Source organism: Rhinoraja longicauda, chromosome 8 (assembly GCF_053455715.1).
Source record: "Rhinoraja longicauda isolate Sanriku21f chromosome 8, sRhiLon1.1, whole genome shotgun sequence".
NCBI classification, from domain to species: domain Eukaryota; kingdom Metazoa; phylum Chordata; class Chondrichthyes; order Rajiformes; family Arhynchobatidae; genus Rhinoraja; species Rhinoraja longicauda.
Window position 1 is genome coordinate 55,364,077 of NC_135960.1, and position 24,021 is coordinate 55,388,097.

Genomic DNA, 24,021 nt, shown 5'->3' on the forward strand with positions numbered 1-24,021 from the left:
ACTTTCTCACTTACCAACGCTCTTTAATTTTTCTTCCAAGAGTTTCAAGGTTTGCTGAATGGCAGTTCCATCAGCTGGTGCCACATCGGCACAAAGCATCCCCAGTAACCCATCTAGCTGCTGGGACAACTGTGAAAGATCCAGTTACATGACTTAATTTTCAAGTTTGAAGAAGTGTTTTTTCAAAATATTCATTAATTTGAAACAATAAATATAAACATTTTAAAAGAACTTTTACATAAAATCAATTGTAACCCCCCCCACTAAAATCCATGCATTGTCTTCACAGGAGGAAGATATTTCAGGTAACTCAATACATATTATTCTGACTACATCTGTCAATTGTTTAGTAAGAAATGTGACAGATAAATCCTAAGGAATTCATTTCCAACCAGTCAAACTGAACATTAGCGAAATGAATTTTAGGGCTTGAGTGCCATATTGATAACACACAATAGCAGTTACTGAATTGATATCTTTCCCACCACATGCAAAGAGTTTTTCATTAACCAGCAGCTTACATCCTGAGCAATACCGTGGAATTCAAGTGCTGTCTGTAGTACATTCTGCCTAAACTCCAGTTGGCTGGCCTGGCGATAGCACACATCACTTAGCTGTTGTTGCAATGCCTTTAATTCAAGTAAATCTTCTTCATCCCCTGCATTCAACAAAGCTGCAATCTGCTGATTAAGTTCTACATATACTGCAAACCATTCCTGTAAATAAATTGAGAAAGAAATTGTGGTAAGCAACATTGAGATCCTACTCTCAAAAATCAAACACAACCTACCTTTTTTTTAATTTAAAAAGAGGTCTTAGAAAATTACTCATTTCTCCAATCTAGATGGTTACTTGCAAACCTTTGTCTTTGTAATCATTCTCATCAATATCTTAAAAAAGATACACTATACTGGATGAAGCTTGCATCATATTTTAAAGGTGATAATCAACAAAACAATCAATACTCAATGGAAATATGTGCCAAAAGTCCTGCTTGAATGCAGCTGGTCAATGCAATAGAGACACATGTAACCTCATCCTATGTTGTCTGGGTGGAACTAACCAGCAAACATCTAGAATATAGACACAAAATGCTGGAGTAACTCAGCGGGACAGGCAGCATCTCTGAATAAAAGGAATGGTTGACGTTTCGGGTCAAGATCCTTCTTCAGGCTAAGTGTCAGGAGAGTGGAAGTCAGAGATAAGTGTAAGAGATCAAAAGAGATGTTGATCAAGGAAATTGTAGAATAGATCATTGTTAGAGAGAAGGTGACAACAAAGCAAACAGAGATAAAATGTAATCATGGGGACAGTCTGACTCATGATTGGTTTTACCAAGCAAATAGGAACATATTTAGTTATTTTGGCAAGTGGTATATTGGTACTAAAATCACATGTTTAAAATAACTGACAAAGGAAATAAAAGGAAACATGGGTACTTAGCCACAAAGGTTTACCAAGAGATCTAATTCACAACCATTTGGCAAACATTCCTTTCTTTGCAACTTAAATCATCCTTCAACATTTTTTTATCTTCGAAACAAATCATTGTGAAGTTTCTCTCCCCAAAATCACTGCCGACTTACTGAGTACATGGAATTTTGTGTCTCTACACCCAAAAAGACAGTGGTGACAGATATTGCATATGAACATGGCCTCCTTCTGTTCTTATGATTCTGTAATTTATTGGATACTCTTCCATAGATTTAATTTATGAAGATTTGATAAACCAAGTTAACTCATTACCTCAAATGCAGTATGCATAATGAAAACGTTTGACGACTTAATTCTTTATCAATTCACAGAATATTGGAATTCATGCCCACAATTAATTCAATCAGTTCCTGGTTAAATAGAGCTTTAGCAAACTGCCTCGCAGTTGTAGAAATAAGCAATGGGATTACATTTTATATTGTGGCGCAATAATCCACACTGCCATTGTGCAAAGACCAAAACTGAATTTCACTATTTATAATGACAGAAATCTTCCTTATAATTTTGACCAATTACCCAAATAATGGCAAATATGTTTAGTTATATATTTTAATATCGTGAGAGAAATTGAATAGCAATCAAACTTAGGAACTCCTTTTTTTCCAGTCTCACTATAAGTTGTTTGATTGTCAAACAATTAATTTTTAATGCTGTTGGCATAATATCCTTAGTACATTTTTTGGTCAATATTAAACAATTCTAAAATCAAGGTTCATTTGGAGAAGCAAAATATTTGAGCAATTCTCAACATCAAATCTCATTATTTTATTAGATCACAAGATTTGTTCACTTTGTTCAAAAAAATCTTTCAAAATCTAAATATGTTAAAATTACACTGAAAAGGAAGATTTGAAATTAGGCAAATACACGTAACAGTTCTCAAGAGTAGTTTAAATAATGCACATTATAAACACAGCGTCAGGAATTTGTGGGCAAACAGCTGCCCAAAAGAGGGAGGCTGGGACTCATGAAAGGTTGTCCAAGCTGATATTTGTCAAGTGGAAGATCCTAATCCAGAAAACGAGCTGGGCCAGGCTGTCAGTCTAACCTCACAGGTTAGTGATACTACGATCCAATACATAGTTTAGTTGAGAGATAGTGCAGAAACGGGCCCTTCGGCCTCACGTCAACCTGCACATTAACACTACCCTACACAAACTAGGGACAATTTTTACATTTATACCAAGCCAATTAACCTACAAAGGGTACATCTTGGGAATGTGGGAGGAAACCGAATTTCGTGGAGAAAACCCACGCAGATCACGGGGAGAACGTATAAACCGTACAGACAGCACTCGTAGTCAAGAATTAACCTGGATCACTGGCGCTGCAAGGCACTAGCTCTACCGTTATGCCATCATGCCGCCCAGTACAATCCTTGCAAAAAATTATCCAAGCTAACATGACCATATAAATAACCTTATACCCAATTCAACAAACAGTGTTGGTGAACTTCATCTCAATGCAAAAAAGTCAAAGACAATAAAATAAATATTAAATTAACCTGCAGCTAATCTGGTGTTATTTGAATTTGGTTCTCCAATCACAGAAGAAATGACATGCAAAAAAAGTCAAAAACTGCCAAAATCCTATATGCTAACAATCCTTGCTTGTGCATATGCCAAACTATGTGGAAACTTTCCAAAATTATGAGAACATTTACGATTATGTGTGACACATAAACGTCCTGGGGAATTGTGATGTTCCATGCAAGTTATTACTGAAATAAAACATTTAAATTAATAGCCAGATCAAATTTTCTAAATTGATATTTGTGATTGCCACAGCACTTAGAACGTTACTGAATAGTGCTGTTTAATTGTGCAATCAGCAATTGTCTGAGGGCTGTGCGTATTCCAAATGCTTCACTGAAATCTTAAATCTGATAACATACCAAAATAAATAGTTTAACAGCCAGAAGGTTCTGATTTCTCTTAAATTTCAATAAACTTATTGTAAGCATGAAATACGGCTGAGTCACGAGCAGTTAGAGACAAAATTATGTGTGGAGGAGTAGCAAACAATCTCCTGGAGCAACTGAGTGTGCTGCCTGGAGAGAGGTGAAGCAAGGGCAGGAGTATGAGAAAGAGAAGAAAAGAGAAGGCCCAATCAACTGCAGCAGAAGGGCAGCATGGTGGTGCTGCGGTAGAGTTGCTGTCTTACAGCGGTAGAGTTGCTGTCTTACAGCGCCAGAGACCCGGATTTGATTCAGACTAAGGGGGCTGTCTGTATGGAGTTTGACCCCATGTCTGTATGTCCCCATGACCGCGTGGGCTTTCTCCGAGATCTTCAGTTTCCTCCCACACTCCAAAGACGACAGGTTTGTAGGTTAATTGGCTTGGTTTTGTCTACTTGGTACAAGTGTACATTGTCCTTAGTGTGTGTAGGCTTGTGTTGATGTGCGAGGATCGCTGGTCGATGTGGACTCGGTGGGCCGAAGGACCTGTTTCCGCACTGTATCTTTAACCTAAACTAAGAAGGGAAGCAGTGTGTCCTGAAATAGAACATTTCAGATGTCCAGGAATGGAAAGCCTCATCTTGAGAAATTATGCGGTGGAGGTAGGTTGGGACGAGGTTTAGCCACGGGATAGGTTGGGAAGAAATATGGTCAAAGTAGTTGTGGGAGTTAGTAGATTTATAGTAAATATCCGTGGTTAGCTTGTCTCCAGAGATGGAGACCGAAAGATCTCGTAAAAGAAAGAGGTACTGGAAATAGTCCAAGTGAATTTGAGACCAGGGTGAAAGTTAGTCATGGAGGTGATAAAATTAATGAATTCCGCATGGACAGAGAGCAGCAGCAAAACAGTCACTGATGCAGAAGCAGATCTGGAGCCTGGTAGCAGAAAATGTTTGGGACAGCAGAGAATGTAGTCAATGAAAAGGCACAGGTGTAGTTAGGGCCCATGAGGTTACTCATGTCACACCTTTGATTTGTCGGAAGCGAATGGAGTCAAGAAAAAAGTTCAGATTAAGGACGTTTAGCCAGAAGGATGAGTGTGTTGGTAGAGGGGAACTAATTGGATCTTTGTTACGAAAGAAGCAGAGGGTTTTGAGACCTTCCTGATGGGAAATGTAGGTGTATAAAGACTGGACATCCAGTGAAGTTGAGGTGGTGGGGCCGAGGAATTGGAAGCTGGCAAAATAACAGAAGGCATGCAAGATGTCCCATATGTTAGGAAGCAAGTGGACAAGGGAAGACAAGATAGTATGAAGGTATGAGGAGATGTACCTTGAAGTTAGCCACACCCTTTACCCACTTGCCTCATTCTTCATCATCCAACCCATAATCCTTCGTCATTGCCACCAGCTGCAACAAGACTCCATTAACAATCACATTTTCCTTTTGCCACCCTTTTACATCCATTGCAGGGCCCACTTGCCGCATAGATCACCCACCCACTCACTCATGTCTTCCCACCCACTCTTCCCTGACTCCTAGAACTTTACCCTAGAACCACAGGAGGTGCGACACTTGTTCTTACTCCTCCTCCCCCACCACCATCCTGCGACCTAAACAGCCCTTCAAAGCGAGGCAAAGCAACATGCACCTCCTTTCACCTCATCCTCTACATCAGCGAGAGAGACCAAGCACAAACTGGGCAGCTGATCTGCAGAGTATCGTGCACTGTTCACAACAGCCACCCAAAGCTCTTAGTTCCATGTCAATTCAATTCACCTTTCCATTCTGACACCAACATCCTCAGACTTCTCTATTGCCAGGACAAGGGTCAATGCAAACCAGAGGAATATTCTGCCTGGGTGATTTACAAGCCAAAAAGGTATGAACATTGAGTTTTCCAATTTTAGGTAACCCTCCCCTCTGTTATGTTTTTGTTTTTCTCTCCCTCTCTTCTTCGTTCTTTCCCTCCCTTTCTCTCCAATGGAAAGTGCAATCAATCTGTTTCCAAGTTTTTTTTTTTGAGGAACAATACCACTCTAAAGTGAAGCAAGCTCACATGGGAAGCAAAATGTATTAAACCTCCAACTTCCCCAATGGCTGAAAATTAAATTTGCTGTAGTACTACACTGCCCTCTGGCCATTTGTCTTCACAAGACATTTTCAAACAGTGGTTGACAGTGCATAAAAGCAGTATCAAGCAATCTATTATCACTTATAGAGCGTCGACAAATATTTTGAGTACAAATGGTTTCCAAAACTACAATATTAAGTTTAAATTTAATTTTGAATCTCAGCAACTATCAAACACAAAGCTAAGACATAAGCATTCCCATAGCAATCATCTGGTACCATGAATACCAAACTAGTTACTTGGTTCTGGCATGTTGTTCCGTCTATTTTGATGGAAATATTGTGCAATGTAGAAAGAAGCACTTCATGCATATTGTATTTGCATGATATTTTTTTGTGAAAACAATTTATTTTCAGATCTCATTAGCTTTCCAAAGTTAATTTTTGTTTGTGTACAGAAGTTATAGCTACCGTTATGTATTCTATTAGAAAAAAAACTGTCAAGCATAACTCGTGCATTCCCATATCCATTTATACTAACTAGTTATTTTGTAAAAGCTGCAGAATCAATCTCTTACACTGTGCTGACTTTCTATTTCCTCGTGTTTCTGCTGCAAAGCTTGCGAAGCTCGGATAGAATCTCCAATTCCCCACTGCGTCCTGAGTTGCTCTGACCCAGGTCCTTCCAACCAGTTCACAACCTAAAGGAGAAAATATTCATAAAGACAGCATTAGCCTTGAGTATCATGATGCAAAACAGTGAAATGGAAGTAAAAATAAACTGTGGCACAAACAGGTATGGCACAGAAGGTGCGATGAGGAACATATAATTTCAGTTCATGCATCAGTTGCAAATCTTTCATCTTTTGACACAATTGGTGTTGGTTTCTTAAATGGTATCTGATGCATGCATTCACAGTATGAGGCAAACTGTGTCAGTCACCTTATCAATGAATGCATTCGTGTTTTCATAGCCAAAGTAAAAAAATATTCAGTTGCTGACTGTGATATCAACATGTAACATTTGATGTAAGCAAATATACCCCTGCATGAGAGGTGTGTATGGGGTGAACGGATAAATCCATGTAATTTCGGGCAGAGATAGGGGTGTGGTGATTGTGGCTAATGCCACTATTGGTAAGACATGGCATTTTGCACGCAAGGTTACTGATCTTTGGCAAGCAATGTATTTCACACCAAATACAGTGTATTCTCATCCAAGGGGATCCATTGCTCAAAAGGATTTCTGTACATCAGACTAATATTGTATGCAAAATGTTTTAAGTAAATTTCAGAACTACATGTGAACTCCCCTTTTTTAGAAAATGTGAATGTTTAACACTGAAATGCTATATCTTAAGGATAAACAGTATACATTTAAATACAGCAAATATCAAATGAATGACTTAGTGATCATCACATGGGGTGGCAAATCTTTAAAAAGGATGTTGCTGCTTTTTAGTCAACAACTGTACTGCCCTAATGTATAAACTGAAATGAACTAAAATGTGTTCTTTCACACTTTCCATAATTTAAGTTCACTGTTCACTATTTTATTTTTTTAATATGTAGGCTATGCATCAATTTTTATGCATAACCTATCCTGTGCTAAGGTACCGCTAAAACTAAAATCACAACATTTTAAATTCCAAAAGGGGATGCAAATTAGACGAGAAACAATGAACTACAGATGCTGCTTTACACAAAAAAAACACAAGTGCTGGAGTAACTGCAGTCAGGCAACATCCCTGGAGGGAATGGAGAGATAACGTTTCAGGTCAAGACCCTTCTTCAGACTGGGTATCCAATGCTGCCGGTCTGAAGAAGGGTCCCGACTGAAAAGTCAACAACCATGTCCTCCAGAGATGTTGCTTGACCTGCCGAGTTACTCTAGCACTGTGTAATTTAGTGGCTGCATTCTGGACATTCAAAAAGCATTTCAGTGCCAAATTCAAATTTACATTTTTATAAAGAAACTATAAAATTGCTTAATATTCTTAGAAAGGTTTGCCAGTTGCATGTGAATTCCAGATGCACAAATACCAGATAAATGAAAATTTACAGTATTTGGCAAAATAACTGATTCCTGCCAGTGTTCACAGATTGTGCAGATGCTTTTCCTTGGCTTGTGTGGATAGATCACATCTTCCCTGCTCTTTCATGTTTTCAAACCAAGGGATCCGCTGATTTTGAAAAATCCTTTAGCCCCCACTCTACCATATGGTGCTGTTCCTTATTATCTTGAGATCAGACTGTGCACAGAACACCTGCCAGCACCTTCTACATCTGCAATGCAACCCAATATTTAGTGTAAATGAGATTAAATAATATGAGTCACTTATAATGTGAGCACCATGCCATAGAAACATAGAAAATAGGTGCAGGAGGAGGCCATTCGGCCCTTTGAGCCAGCACCGCCATTCATTGTGATCATGGCTGATCGTCCACAATCAATAACCCGTGCCTGCCTTCTCCCCATATCCCTTGATCCCATTAGCCCCTAGAGCTCTATCTAACTCTCTTAAATGCCAAAGTATCTTGATGCAGTTAATACAGTTGCATATAAAAATCATATTAAAATCTCACAATTTTTTGTTTCATTTCAACTGTTTGGACTTGATCAAACCGATAAAGATGGCAATTGTTTCTAAAATTCATGTTAACAGCACACTAAAATCCAATTTTGCAGTTATAATACAATCACATATATAGGATAGCAACAGAAAAACTGATTTTAAGGTAATCAAGCATTTTTCCCAAATCATAGATGATTCTTGGAAGATTTATTTAACAGTTAAAAAGTTTTGTTCATTGATGGGTTCATATGATATCTTTTATTCATTGTCAATTGTTCTGAATCTAGATCTGCAGATCAGCTGCTCCGAAAGATGACAGCATGTTGAAATTGAGCACTTTCATTGAGTCATTCTCAATTTAAATCAAAGCAATGATTAATAAAATGCCAGTTCTCAAAATATTAAATAAGCATTGTCAACTACTCCTGACAATAAAATAAAAATGAACACATTTATCTGCCAGTTGTTTTAATATAACAGAATAATGCATGAACATTTCACTTCCTCATTAAACTATCGCAACATTGTTGTTATCTCCAATCCTTCATGCTTTCTAAACTGAGCTCTACCAAAACTCTGGAATGGCACCTGATTCTGGGCCCAATAATGCTGAACTATCACTATGTCCTTACTGGTCTACATTCACCCTCACACTGTCTTAAACTTAAGAATCTCCTTACTTTAAACTACTCCATGGATTAATCTCTCCCCGAGTCTGAACTCCTTTAAACCCTCTCTTTCCCAAAATAGCTGCTTTATTTAATTCCAAACACTTCTGTTTCCTTGACTTCATCATGAAAATGGCATCAGTTGCAGGAATGGGAAATGTCTCTGTAAATACCTCTGTCAACTTCTTCTTTAAGTGCTTTCCATAGATATGATGCATGTGAAAATCCAGAAAGCTTTTGTAAGATGTCCGCAATGAATGTAAATTGTAAAAAAACGCTTGCACTTCTGAAGTGCCACTAAAAATGTGATGATTGAGAGAGGAAAAATTGCAGTACAAACAGAAATTCAACTATCAAATGGCAAACTGTTAAGGAAGGAGGAGGTTAGAATGAAATAAGGATGGAAAGGTGGGAGATCATAACTTGGAGGCTTTCTCTTCTTAGTAAATATGAGATTTGAACAAGGCACAAGGGAATACAATGTTAAAATTTGCTAATTACATAAAAGGTTTGACAGGGTGCAAGATAAACAGGATAGTCAATTTGATCGGTGGATCACAAATAGAGGTTGGCGTTAACCAGAAATCTCCTTTGGCTGTAGAATTCAATCCCAAATAGTCAACACAAATCAGATCAAACCACTACAGTTTGCTGAAATATCTATAACACTTGATAATTATTATTTACCTGCATGACTTTTTGTTGTATCTCCTCAAGTTGAGTACGTTTATTACGCTGTCTACAGACTTCTTGATATCGAGTGTATTGTTCCCGTAGAGAATCTAGTAGTTTTACTACTTTGGGCTGAGCTAACAACTCATCATCCATTGGGGACCATGACATGCCTCCTTCCAATCCATTGAAGCGCCGTTGTTGTAACTCTGATAATAGTTCATGACCTTCAGTGTAATGTTAGAAAATATTTAAATACTTAATGCATAATTCTCACAATATATACATTGGTCAAAACATCATTCATCTGAAAAATGAAAGTTTAAATTTGTAAAAGGGTTTTCAATGGATAACTTGATTAAGGAAATATTTGCTAAGGCACACAATTTCTTGTAAGGCTAATAGCTGATGCTTTCTGACAGAACTCAGCCACTGAACCTAAACCAGATTGTGAGAATTTCCTGTTGTCATGCAACTTTATGCTTTCATTGGAGAAAGCATCAGGACAATAAAATAGAACAAGAACAATAGAATATAGAACACAGAACAGTACAGCACAGGAATAGGCCCTTTGGCCCACAATGTGTGTGCTGGACATATCCAAAAGCATCTTAAACACCACTATCATATCTGCCTCAACCACCATCCCTGTCAGTGCTTTCCAGGCCCCCACCACTCTGTGTAAAAACTGGCCCCGCACATCACCATTAAACTTTCCCCCTCTCACCTTAGTCCTCTTGTGCTGGACATTTCCACCCCTGGAAAAAAGGTCCTGATTGTCTACCCTACCTATGTCTCTCATAATTTTATATACTTCTATCAAGTCTGTACAAAGTTTAAATCAGGTTGCAGGGAAGAATATGGTGGTCCTCATCTAAAATATAGCACCAATAAACATGGAAGGACAAAACTAAAATTAGTCGTTTTAATTACCTAGCTATCCAAAGTAAATGAAAACATTGTTCTACTAAAAGTAATTGATAAGTTTATGAAATTCTTTAAAATATCTTAAAATACACATTTATTACCAAAAGCTACCTGTTTGCAAAACCGTTTCTGGATCCACAGAAGGAAGAAAACTGTACTCAACAGGTCTGCAAATTTTAAAAAAGAGAACATTTTTTTAGATGCCATTCAGGAAATAAAGCAAAATCAAACAAGTGCAAAACTAAAACTAAAACACAAAGTGCAAAACTAAAGTGCAAAACTAAAACACTAAAACTGAGAGATTAATTTTTCAGACATTTTTTAAGATAATGTTACGACTTTGATTTGGCCTGAGAAGTATCTGAAGTTTATCCTCATCAATTACACCAAAAGATACTGCATCACTTCTTATATATGAAATTAGTCTGATCTCAGTAAATTTAAATCCATGTATAATTTAAGATTTAAAAGTGTACATTTTATATTTCAAAATACACTTGACCTGAAAATAGTTCTTTGTAAGAGGGTCTGAGAAGAACAACATGAGAAATCAAATTATTCAATATGCTTGTTCTCTGAAATAAACATAAAATGCTCAAAATATTCAGCTGGTCACTGGACAGAATGTAACAGACAGAAAAGAGTTAATGAGTCGGGCTAACCGCCTATCAAGGACTATTAACAGAAGCCACTAATCTGGAAATTGTTCAGAGATGCTCATAATTTACATGCAAACTACTGCCATTTACAATTGCAAATTTCAGGAAGTTTAAAACTCTTGCATTCATACAGGAAGTCACAAATTCATTGGTGGCACCCTGGTTGGGGTTTTGTCAAACTGCATTTTTGTTGGACTCCCATATAGTCTTGTAGCAACCCAAACCTGCTGCAATTCCTCAAACCATGCAAGGATATTGATGAACCTGTGCCAAGGTAGAAATGGTGGCGGAACATGAAGTTCTTTCATTGCAGAAGAGGAATGGCTGCAACTCATAAGGGTAAATATAATGCAACTGACATTTTGAATTAAAATGTTTACTTAAATTTTTCTGACTGATTAAAAAGGTTAAGTTTTTAAATTTAAAATATTTAAGAATATACGAAACAGGAACAAGAGCCCCTTGAACCTACTTTGCAAATTCAATAAAGTCAGAGTTCATCCAATCTTGACCTCGTTGTCACTTTCCCACAATTTTCACATACCCCTGGACTCCAATGCAGATCAAATCTCTGGAAATCTGCACTTACAATGTACTCAACAACCTCTACAGGTTTCTGGAATTCAAAATTCCAAATATTTGTGAATCTAAGAGAAGTAATTCCTCCTCACTTCCCTCATAAACAATGCATTCATGTCCTAAATAACTGCTGGGAGAAACATTCTCAACAGAATCTTAATAAGATCACCTCCAATTATTCTAAACTCCAAGCACAACCTTCTCAATCTTTCCTCACATGTCAGCCCCTTGATCCCAGGAAACAAACAAGTGATCTTGTTCAATACTGCCTCCAATGCAAGTATATTATTCCTTAAATATGAACACCAAACATGAATGCAGCACTCCAAGTGCTATCTCACTAATAACTTGCAAGGTTGTGTCAAATTGCCTTATTTTTATATTCTTGTTCCAAAATTGTTCTGGTCTACCCATGTTAAGACAATAATGTCATGCAAGGCTCTTCTCCCAGTAAGGGCGGGATCATTTAGAATTGGAACAGTTTTTGGTAGCACGTCCAAGCCAACAGATCGAGAAAAAAGTTCTTGCGTTTTACATAGGTCTGGGCCCTGCTGACAGCAAATACTCCCATTTCAATTTTTTCCTCTCCGCACAGATGTTTGATCTCCAATTTTTTTTAACCAACTATTTTTATTCAGTAACTACATTGATACTGTTTGCACACACTGAAGCTTAACATTTTAAAACTTTCTAGAGCAGCTTAAAGGATTAATAAATCCCTGTAAATTTTAGTTGGTTCAAGTTAACAATTAGAATTAATATAAATCTTTCAAAATAAGTTTTAAATGCACTGCATCTGTCAACTGAAAATCAATTAACCCAATTAAGCAGAGTCTCTATTCGAAATGCTAAAATAATCTTTTCATCTGTTGAAAGACCTGCTGTATACTTCCAGCATTCACAATTTTCCTTATCTACTTATCCTAACTATTTAACAATTAAGTCAGAAATAAGCACGTTATTATAAATATAAAAGTCAATCATTCAGAACATTTTCCTCATAAATTTCAAGAAAGCAAGGGAAAGAGATGAGAAAAACAGGTTCAGAACTCGGTCAAAGAAACCCAAATATGACTTTGAAAGTCAACAATAAGCAAATGAGTATTATATTTTGAAAAAGTTGCTGTTCTTTTTTTCTGATTTCAGGTACCAAACAATTTCATTATACTCTGTTATCCTCCTTTGATCTTTTTATCCTCCAGTGAAATAATAATTACAACATAAGAATTTTACAAATCAATAACATTTTAAAAGCTTGATGTCTTTGGACAAAATGTATAAATCACTAAAAATTGTGATGCAAGTCAATAAAACCACCTAAAGCAAATTATTATTATTATTTGGAAAAAACGAAGTCGTACAAAATTGGTATTGAATCTTGAAGAGATAACTCTGTACTTGGTGCTGTTCTGGTCTATTAAATAGATATAGAGGGACTGTGGAAAAGCATTTCCAAGAAAGATTCACTAGAAATCCAGGAAAAAAAATTGGCCCCCTTTTCTACAGGAAAGAAAAAGCCAAAGAGCGATAGATAGACAAAAAGTTGGAGTAACTCAGCTGGACAGGCAGAATCTCTGGATAGTAGGGATGGGTAAAGTTTCGGGTCGAGACTCTTTTTCACACAGAGTCAGGGGGGAGGGAGACAGAGATTAAGAGGCGCAAGGTGTGAAAGGTCTATCTTCCAGGAGTGATAGAGATGCTTAAAATTACACAGTGATTTATGAAACGTTACTACTGCCATATTGGTTTCATTTTTGGGGATAGGGCAGAACCAGATGGTATCAATAAAAATTCACATATTTTTTGATTAAATGGCAAAATCATCTGAGACATATTTTATTTTTACCTTTCTTTTTCCTGTTGATTGCCTCTTTCAGATCCATTATTAATTAAAGCTAGTTCATCCAGCAATGATGTAGATTCCTTTGTGAATTTTTCAAAGACCTAAGTAGAAAAATTAAAATATTTTTCCAATTAAAATTTCAGCTTCAAAATATTTTCCAAAGTGATTTCCAAGTTAAAACCAACTTACAGAGATGCAGAATATTTTTTGGGATTTAACAATGTGGATCTAGTCAGACAAGGTTAATACAAGGAGATACGAGGAACTGCAGATGCTGGTTTACAAAATAAGACAAAGTGCTGGAGCAACTCAGCGGGTGAGGCAGTACCTCTGGAGAACATGGAAAGGTAATGTTTTGGGTTAGAAGGGTCTCGACCTGAAACGTCATATATTCTCCACGCATGCTGTCTTGTCTGCTGAGTTTATTTCAGCACACATATCTTTTTTAAGGTTAATACAAGGCTACTTTCATTCAGAAAAGAATTCTTGAAAAGTTCTCTTAATTTACCAAAAAATACCTGAAAGAAAATATACACACTTCCTAACTTCACAAAATTGATTTATCATTTCAAGAGATCTATCCTGATGTTCAGGAGTGTTTGTTGAACAGTGTTGTATTTCATTCCTTTCACACATGAAAGATGCAATATTTCAGATGATAAAGTGAACATTTGGTTGAACCTATAAGAAAATAACTGCAGATGCTGGTACAAATCGATTTATTCACAAAATGCTGGAGTAACTCAGCAGGTCAGGCAGCATCTCATGAGAGAAGGAATGGGTGACGTTTCGGGTCGAGACCCTTCTTCCGACGTTTCGGGTCGAGACCCTTCTTCCTTGGTTGAACCTGGTCAGTTGTGTTTGGTTTTGGTGCGCCTTTACACCAAGCACAATTTCAGGCCTGATTTTATTACAACATGCTTGTTTTTGCTGTTTCAAAATGAAATAGAATCACAAATTTTTTACATATTTCAATACGGAGCGACGGCTATATCTTGGAGAAACACCCGAGTTAAAGTAAGCATGTGCAGGATTGGAGAGAAAAGGGTTCACTGCCAGTAATTACTATTGTTGTTTATGTTCACTATTACAGCAATAAGGATTGTTCTTCCCTCGTGAATAATAAGATGGCAACTATGAGTGGATTATCAAAAATATCACTTAATTTATTTTAAGATGTTTTCCCTGTCCCACAAAAGTTGTAAATTATAAATTAACCTGTAAAATCTTCAGAATACACCTGACCATTGCACCCCATGTAAAAATATCAATTATATGATTGCTGATTTCCTGGCTTTACAGCGATCAAGTATTCAAACTAAATATATTTAGATGAGAAACCAATTTTCATTAACCATTAAGTTTTTTTAATGTTATATCCGATACAATTTTAAGCATTATGTATATGCAATACTGTTCTTTACACCCAAAAATAATTAGATCTGCAAAGCTGGAACATGGGAAAACGAGCAATGACTCCAAAAACCATGAATAGTTTTCAGAAACCTGAGAGTACAAGCATACGGATTATTGATGTTTAGATTAAAGCCTACCTTCTAAAAAATAATGTGTTCTTGCTAATTTGAGAGATACTGCAACTATTCCTTAGAACTGTACATGTGGAATTGTACAAGAAACTGATACTTTGGCCATTACACATGACATAGAAACATAGAAAATAGGTGCAGGAGGAGGCCATTTGGCCCTTGGAGCCAGCACCACCATTCATTGTGATCATGGCTGATCATCCACAATCAGTAACCCGTGCCTGCCTTCTCCCCATATCCCTTGATTCCACTAGCCCCTCGAGCTCTATCTAACTCTTTTAAATTCATCCAGTGAATTGGCCTCTACTGACTTCCGTGGCAGAGAATTCCACACATTCACAACTCTCTGGGTGAAAAAGTTTTTTTCTCATCTCAGTTTGAAATGGCCTCCCCTTTATTCTTAGACTGTAGCCATTGGTTCTGGACTCCCCCAACATTGGGAACATGTTTCCTGCATCTCGCTTGTCCAGTCCTTTTCTAATTTTATGTTTTTATATGATCCCCTCTCATCCTTCTAAATTCCACTGAATACAAGCCCAGTCTTTCCAATCTTCTCTCATATGACAGTCCCGCCATTCCAGGGATTAACCTCATGAACCTACTGCCTCAATAGCAAGGATGTCCTTCCTCAAATTAGGAGACCAAAACTGCACACAAAATACTCCAGATGTGGAGTCACCAGAGCCCTGTACAACTGCAGAAGGACCTCTTTACTCCTATATTCAAATCCTCTCGTTATGAAGGCCAACATGCCATGAGCTTTCTTCAATGTCTGCTGTACCTGCATGTTTACTTTCAGTGACTGGTGTACAAGGACACCCGGGTCTCGTTGCACTTCCCTTTTTCCAAATCTGACACCATTGAGATAATAATCTGCCTCCTTGTTCTTGCCGCCAAAGTGGATAACCTCGCATTTATCTACCTAGGAAAATAACTGCAGATGCTGGTACAAATCGAAGGTATCACAAAATGCTGGAGTAACTCAGCAGGTCAGGCAGCATCTTGGAGAGAAGGAATGGATGACGTTTCGGTTCGAGACCCTTCTTCAGACTGATGTGTCAAGACCCTTCTTCAGTCTGAAGAATGGGCTCAACCCGAAACGTCACCCATTCCTTCTCTCCAAGATGCTGCTTGACCTGCTGAGTTACTCCAGCATTTTGTGATACCTCACATTTATCTACATTATACTGCATCTGCCATGCATTTGCCCACTCACTCAACCTGTTCAAGTCATTCTGCAACCTCCTAGCATCCTCTTCAAAGTTCACACTGCCACCCAGCTGTGTCATCAGCAAATTTGCTGGGACTTTTAATTCCATCATCTAAATCATTAATATATATTGTAAATAGTTGTGGCCCGAGCACCGAGCCTTGCGGCACTCCACTCGCCACTGCCTGCCATTCTGACAGGGACCCGTTTATTCCTATTCTGTTTCCTGTCTGCCAACCAATTCTCTATCCATGTCAATACCATCTATATCTCTCTATCTATCTATATTACTAAAACTGTTTGTTTGTTATATTTGTTTGTTATTTTAGGATGTTTGTTAGTTATCAGCCGTGTTTTTTTGCCCCCGACACACGATAGTGCCACAATTTTAGGACCACTTACTCACCTTTGTCCTGGCGACCCTTTAAAACAAGTTTAATTCAAATTGAACTTATATTTTTAAAGTTAGAGATTTTAAATGTTAAAAATTACCTGAAAAAAATGATTTCTTCCCATCTTCAGCGAGGGACGTCACAATGGGACCCGCTCGAGTGACGACCAATGAGGGAGGGGGGGCTCACAATGATGGTCAGGGGCGGGACCTGCCAGAGTGACGTCCCACTTGGGGGGAAGCACAGCTCATTTTAAAAAATAATCCAGCTCGACTACCCATTGGTCCGGCTCCCACATGGGGGCAGCGCAGCCCCCGCTCTTAAACTGCTGTCTCCAAGATGCCGTTTACTCGGCCTGAGCTGTCCATCTCCCGCTTGTGTTGTGTGAGCCATCCAGCTCGCGATTGCCCTGCCGTTGAACCCTTAAAGCTGTCCTTTGAAAAAAACGCGTTTTGATTTAAATAAGGAGTGATTTATTTTACTGATAACATTTTTTTGACCTAATTTTAAAAAACACCAGCTTCTGCAGGAGAGGTTTGGACCAAAGGGGCCAAGGATCATCTAACGCTCTCCTGGTGTTGGCCGCCGCGATGGTTGCCCGTGGCCGGGGTGAGTGGCTCCCTCTCCTCTTTCCTCTCCCTCCTCGCCTGCCCCTGGCCCTGGGGGAGGCTCCCCGGCCGGCAACGGGTCCACGGGTTGTCAGTTGGGGGAGGGTTGCCGGGCCCACAGGAGAGGTTTGGGCCCAACAGGTCCATGGGTCGTCTAGTGTGCTCTAATCTTGCCTACTAATCTCCCGTGTGGGATCTTATCAAAGGCTTTCTGAAAGTTCAGAAACACTACATCCATTGGCTCTCTTTCATCCATTTTACTTGTCACATCCTCAAAAAATTCCAGAAGATTAGTCAAGCAGGATTTCCCCTTCATAAATCCACGCTGACTTGGACCAATCCTTTTACTGCTAGACAAATGTGCCGTTATTAGTTCTTTAATAATTGACTCCAGCATCTTCCCCACCACTGATGTCAGGCTAACTGGTCCATAACTGTTTTCCCTTTCACTACTTTCTTGAAAAGTGGGATAACATTAGCTACCCTCCAATCCACAGGAACTGATCCTGAATCTATAGAACATTGGAAAATGATCACCAATGCGTCCACGATTTCTGGAGCCATCTCCTTGAGTACCCTAGGATGCAGACCATCAGGCCCAGGGGATTTATCAGCCTTCAGTCTACCCAATACTATTTCTTGCCCAATGCAAGACCAATACTCAAACAAGTCAGCCACTTTAATTGGCTTGGGAAATCTTACATTTGATTGAATTATCAAAATATATGCCAGCAACTGCCAAAATATAGTCCATAATTTTTTCTGAACATGTTTACTACAAGTAACACAAGGCTGCAAAGAAAGACGCAGGCTTCCTTTTTCTTGGCAGATGTTGGACCTCAAGCTGTGAAGCAATCTATACAATGTGTGCAGCAAACAATAAATGCGCTGATTCAGCACTCTCTATCCTGAGACGGGCACTGATGATTCATCTACTCTGAGCAACAGCAATTCCTGACTGAATTCAGAACATGAATAAGGCCACACTCACATACAGAACCAGGATTCCCTGAAGAAAACTCAGTGAATCCAATCAATTCATTCTGTCATTAAAAAAATAACCAAGGGGTAATCCAAAGAGTAATGCAGAATAAGGAGAAAAACATCTGCTGAGGTAGATTAATGGAAAACCTATCTAAAAGCGTTAAGGAAATTACAGCATTTCTCAGGAATGTAATTTGGGAGGTAAGTAAAGATCCACATTGTTCAAAAAAATTCTTCAAAGTTCATTGCAAGTTTTTGCCAGAGCCAAAAAATACCATGCAATAGGCCCCAAGAGATGATATCCAGATATATTAGCAGTATTCTTTTCTTTAGTGCTACTGAGGCACAACTGACATGCTGCAAAGCAAGTGGGAATCTGTTAACTTCAGTACATTGTTTTCAACACCATATATGTCCTAAATCTGAGATGATATGCTTAAATTTGGTTTATTTTATTAATGTCAGTTGCACCTTTCCTCTTCGGGTTAATTCCATCTTTCTGTCTATGGCCTTTAGCTGCAGTGCCATAAATCTTCATAAAGACAAAACTGGCACTTCAAGATTTGTGTAACCGTGTAAAATTAAAAAAAACATTCTTGTGCAAATTTATGTCTGAATTTGCTTTTTAAAAAAAAATATGGTGAGTTTCTGTGTCCAACATTTGTTCTTATATTTTTCTGAAACCCTACATGTCTCTCTAAAAAAAGTTCTTCTGGTCATTTTTCATTTTTCAGGTATTCATTTCTCGTGATTTATTATCATTTGAGAAGAACTAGTCAAGCAATTCACAAAATGGATATCAAGCAATTCGCAAAATGGATATCATGACAAGGAGGCGAACAAAGATCATAACCTTGCATCAACATTGCTCAAAGTCGCACAAGAGATTGCAACATTGGTAGCGGTGAGCCACGCATCTGTATCCAGGATTGGCAAGCTAGGGCCTGAAACTGGATCACTATCACCTAAGAGGAGGGGGGCAAGTGTAGCCCCAAAAACAAGATGACTCCAAGCGATGAAGCCTTACTGATTCAGGAAAGTAAGAAGGATCCAAGTAAGACAAACGTTGCCCTGAAGAAAGATTTGGAGGCAGCAAGTCTCAATAATGTCAAGCACCACGTTCTGACGGCTCAATGAAGTTGGTCATATAGCCAGAAGATGTGAAAAACAATTTCTAATTGCTGCGAAGAAGAGGAAACGACACCAGTGGGCCTTAAAATACAAAGATTAGACATGCGAGGACCAGAGAGCGGTGTTCTTCAGTGACAAAAGCCACTTCCTGGTTCAGGGCCAATGTAGCCAGTATGTTTAGAGATCATTTTGCAGAGCAGGTAAGAAAATGCCACATCGACCAGTTCATCAAACATCCTGAAAAGATCCACAAAGTGCTGGAGTGACTCAGTGTGTCAGACAGCATCTCTGGAGAATATGGATAGGTGACATTTCGGATCGCAACCCTTCTTCAGTCTGATAATAGTGGTGGGGGAAGATAGCTGAAAGAGGGGCAGGACAGAGCCTGGGGAATAATAGGTGAATGTAGGCGATGGGTTTTTGATAGGCAGCTGTTTGGACATGAGATAATAAGACAAAGTGCTTGAGATAAAAGGATTAAAGTGTTACAAAATTTATGTGGGAAGGGAAGAAATTGGGAAATAGGAGAGGGGAAAGGAGAAATAGGGGAGAGTCCAGCTGGGGCACAGGGGAAAGAGGGGGGAGGGGAGATTTTGGTTGGTTAGTCACCTAAAATTGGAGAATTCAGTGTTCATACCATTGGGTTATAACCTACCCAAGCGGAATAAGAGGTGCTGTTCCAACAGATATATGTGGCTTGGCAGTGGAGGAGGCCAAAGACAGAAAAGTCAGTATGGAAATGGAAAGAGGAGTTAAGATGGTTAGCAACCTGGAGATACAGGAGGCCTTGGCAGATCAAGCGCAAGTGTGCAGCGAAATGGTTGCCAAGTCTATGCTTACTCTCCCTGATGTACAGGTGGTCAAATTGGGAACACTGAATACAGATGAGGTTAGAGGAGGTGCACATGAATCTGTCTGACCTAGAACGACTGCTGGGGTCCCTGGATGGATGTGATTTTTCCCCTCCCTCCACCTACATTTCTTTCTGCGAGATCAATCATCAAGGAGAGACTGAAAGGAAAGGAATATACCACGAGACAGAAGCTCATTGAGGCCATAATTCATCTGTGGTGTCGAGATGAAAAAAATCCTACAAAACTGTCAAAATCTGGTCGATTCCATGCCAAATCCTGCCAAGGACTTGATAAAGAACATATAATGTACCAAAAACAGAATGGTATGATAATAATGAATAAAAGATTGCCCTAAGACACATATAATGTTATATCCGAGTGTATGCTCGATTCAATTAATTTGCACAAGGATGTAACTAGTCAACATGTCACTATTTACAAAATGTATGAAACAACTCAGTTACAATCTGAAAAGGAATTAGTTGTATCCTGGAAGGTTGGTAATTAAAATTCCTTTTGGAATCACAAGGGGCAGGCATTGACTGGTAGAATACAGATGGGACTTGGGGGAGTCTTGACCCACTCAATGCCATTTTAATTAAAATGGACTAAATTGTTTCGGCTTGGTACAGTTGCTTTGTTGCTTAGAGAATGTATTATTTACTGCCTTATCCTCACACAGTAAAGCTGTATTTTCATTGAAAGTGCACCACAATGGTTAATACCTTCAGTGAAATTTATTGAACATGACAGTTTCCAATTACAGTTCTTTAAACAAGTGTCTGAAGAAGTTTATGCCAGTTATAAAAGAGATCTATTTGTGGTATGCTTAATCAAAACTAGCTTATACTGTTTATGGAAAGAATTAGTGAGAGATGGGTGAAAACCGAAATGAAAGAGATAATTATAAATAGTTATAATTATAAATTATAAATTATAAAGACGTATAAATAGTAAAAGATTACAACATGGAGGATGGGAATCTAGTAAAGATTAAAAAAAGAAACATGGATGTTGTGGGCCGTGTCAACATACCAAATTAGTACTTTGTATCTGTTTACCACGAGGGTAGAGGGTCAAAGCAATAGCAAAGAAGGAGATATTAAAAATTTATAGTTGCGAGGTATTAGAAGAGTTGACTGAATATAAAGTTAGATTTTCTCCCGGACTAGATGGAATGCATCTTAAGATCTGGAGAAGAGGGAGAAATCACGGGTACATTAACTGGAGCCTTTTAATATTCTCTGGATTTGGAGGTGGTGCCAGAAGACGGGAATGTGGTAAATGTTATTCCATTGTTTGAAATAAGGCAGTAAGAATAAATCTAGCACCTGCAGTTCACCCAGTTAAATGTCATACTAAGATTTAGACAGATTGATCCAAGGTAAGATTAATATCACTTGGAGAAAAGTGAATTAAGCTAAACCGACGTGAAGTTGTTTAGGGTAAATTGTACTTAACTAATTTAATGGAATTAAAAAAATAACTAGACCAAGTGGACTCGTTGGGCCCAAACCTTGCCTGCATTGGTGCAGCACCCTCTCCTCCCCCACTCCCACCCTCCCCTCCCTAACCTCCCTTTCCCCCTCCCCTACTTCCCCTCCCCCTCCCCTTCCCACCACTCCATCCCCCCAAACCCCCTTATCCTCCCCCTCCTGCCCTAGATAGATTTAAACATTAAAATGTGAGTAACTTTAAAAATATAACACCGATTTCAATGAAACTTCTTCCATTAGCACCAAAGGAATGACAGTGAGTAAGGTGGAACTGAAATTGTCGTGCTATTATGTACCGTTTTGGCTGTAGTTCAGGAACAAACAAACAAATGAGAGTTTTAGTATATAGATATAAACAATGAGGTTAATGCACTTGAAGTAGTAGACATTGACGTACTGTAGGTTTTTGATATAGGCTGCTTACAAGCTTATCAGCAAAGTTTGAAGCAGATAGCATGAAAGAAACAATATTGGCATGAATACGAAGGAGACAAATAACAGGCTCCAGAGCCGAGCTAAATAGTTATGTTTTTTTTGGACTGAAGGAAGATAAGTGGTTGTAATCTTCAGTGTGAGGACCATTATTTTGTTCTTCCGATCTATATTAATAGCCCAGACTTTGAGGGGGGGCTCAAGTCACAATTTCTAAGTTTGCCCATGACACAAGACATGGCGGCATTATGAAACGAGAACAGTGATAAACTGCAGCAAGGCATACAACGTATTAAAGCCAGGTCCCTAGAGCCAAGGCTGCACAAACTGCTGTGCCACCATGACTTTCTTGCTTTTAGTGGAAACTATTTCCTTTTAATTACATGATTCTTTACCAATGTACACAATCTTACCTTTGTTCATGTTAAAATCTTTATCCCTTAACCAGATTCCAAGAAAATAATTGCTTTCCTTTGGAGTAGAAATGTAGCCAAAAAACATAGAAACATAGAAAATAGGTGCCGGAGGAGACCATTCGGCCCTTCGAGCCAGCACCGCCATTCATTGTGATCATGGCTGATCATCCACAATCACTAACCTGTGCCCAACTTCTCCCCATATCCCTTGATTCAACTAGCCCCCAGACCTCTATCTAACTCTCTCTTAAAGTCTCTGGGTGAAAAAGTTCCTTCTCACCTCAGTTTTAAATGGCCTCTCCTTTATTCTAAGACTGTGGCCCCTGGTTCTGGATTCCCCCAACATTGAGAATATTTTTCCTGCATCTAGCCTGTCCAGTCCTTTTATAATTTTATATGTCTCTATATTGATTAATTATCAAACATGGTAACATTACTTTCAGCTCCAGCCTTTTTATTATTATCAAAAATCAATTCCAGTAGTCATTGATCTACCTTTTGATCAACATTAAAAAAAATCTTAAAAAGAAAATGATTCTATGAATATGCAAACTTGTTTCTTCAGGCATTATAGATATCAAATGAATCAAACACCGCACACAATCCAAAAAGTTCATTAAAATTCACAAGGAAAGCACCACAAATTCTTAAATAACGCACAACTAAATTATCTAGTTCTTTATTCCTATTTCGATCAATGCTGTGGTAATTGAAGTCCCCCACTATTACTGTCCTGTTGTTTTGTCACTTCAGTAAAATTCTGTTAAGAATGTTCTTTCGTCACTTTCCAATTCTTTTAGTTTCTGATGTACCTTACAGTGTAGCTATTCCTTTCTTCTTCTTTATTTCAACACACTGGTCTCATTTGTTGATCCTTCTATCATAATACTTCATAACTCTGATTCCATTATCAGTATCATGATTCCGTTCAACCCCACCAAGCATTGTTCCTATCTCACCTACAAACACAGTCACCAGAAACATCAACTGCTGTCTCAGATCTAGTTTAAGATAAGTTTTATTCATAGCTCCATTGTCACACGTCTGTGTGTCTCTTCATCTGCCCAGTAAATTTTGCATGAATGAAAATACGATAAAATAGCCCCAAACTTTTTTTAGTTTCTTCCTTCCAAATTTATCTACCAGTTTCCTGCATTCAATTTCCAGCTTTGTATCTCTCCATTCAGGAACCAAGCATAGGTTTACATTTACCTGCCAAGCTTATTTATCCACACAAACCTTCTCCCCACCACTCAGGAAGATCTTGGCTGCTGGTTGCCAACTACTTATTTATTGGCTCCATTCAACATTAAAATGACTATAGAATAATCCTTGTTGTTTCTGACTCATCCCTCCTCCAATTTTCCCAAAAGCACACATACTTTATATGATTATTTAAATTATACCATGGTGCCAAATATTACTTCAAAAAATTCCTATATTCAGACATGCAACATATATACATATACGTTTCTGGGAGTTAAAGTATTTGCGACTGCAGACACTGGCATCAGCCACGTGGAGTATCATTTGTACATTTATATTTTTCTGGATACGAGCCTA

At 38.4% G+C, this 24,021-nt stretch overlaps 1 protein-coding gene across 2 annotated transcripts in view; it reads right to left on the reverse strand.

Annotated features, from left to right (window-relative positions):
- Positions 1–24,021, reverse strand: part of sestd1 (SEC14 and spectrin domains 1) — a 73,149-nt gene that overhangs the window by 10,945 nt on the left and 38,183 nt on the right. For both annotated transcript variants that reach the window (XM_078404017.1, XM_078404018.1), the window contains exons 9-14: positions 13,392–13,489; positions 10,419–10,474; positions 9,396–9,607; positions 6,043–6,165; positions 522–716; positions 15–129 (exon numbers count right to left, since the gene is read on the reverse strand). In XM_078404017.1, the coding sequence (XP_078260143.1) occupies positions 15–129; positions 522–716; positions 6,043–6,165; positions 9,396–9,607; positions 10,419–10,474; positions 13,392–13,489 (799 nt within the window). The remainder of the gene's footprint in view (positions 1–14; positions 130–521; positions 717–6,042; positions 6,166–9,395; positions 9,608–10,418; positions 10,475–13,391; positions 13,490–24,021) is intronic.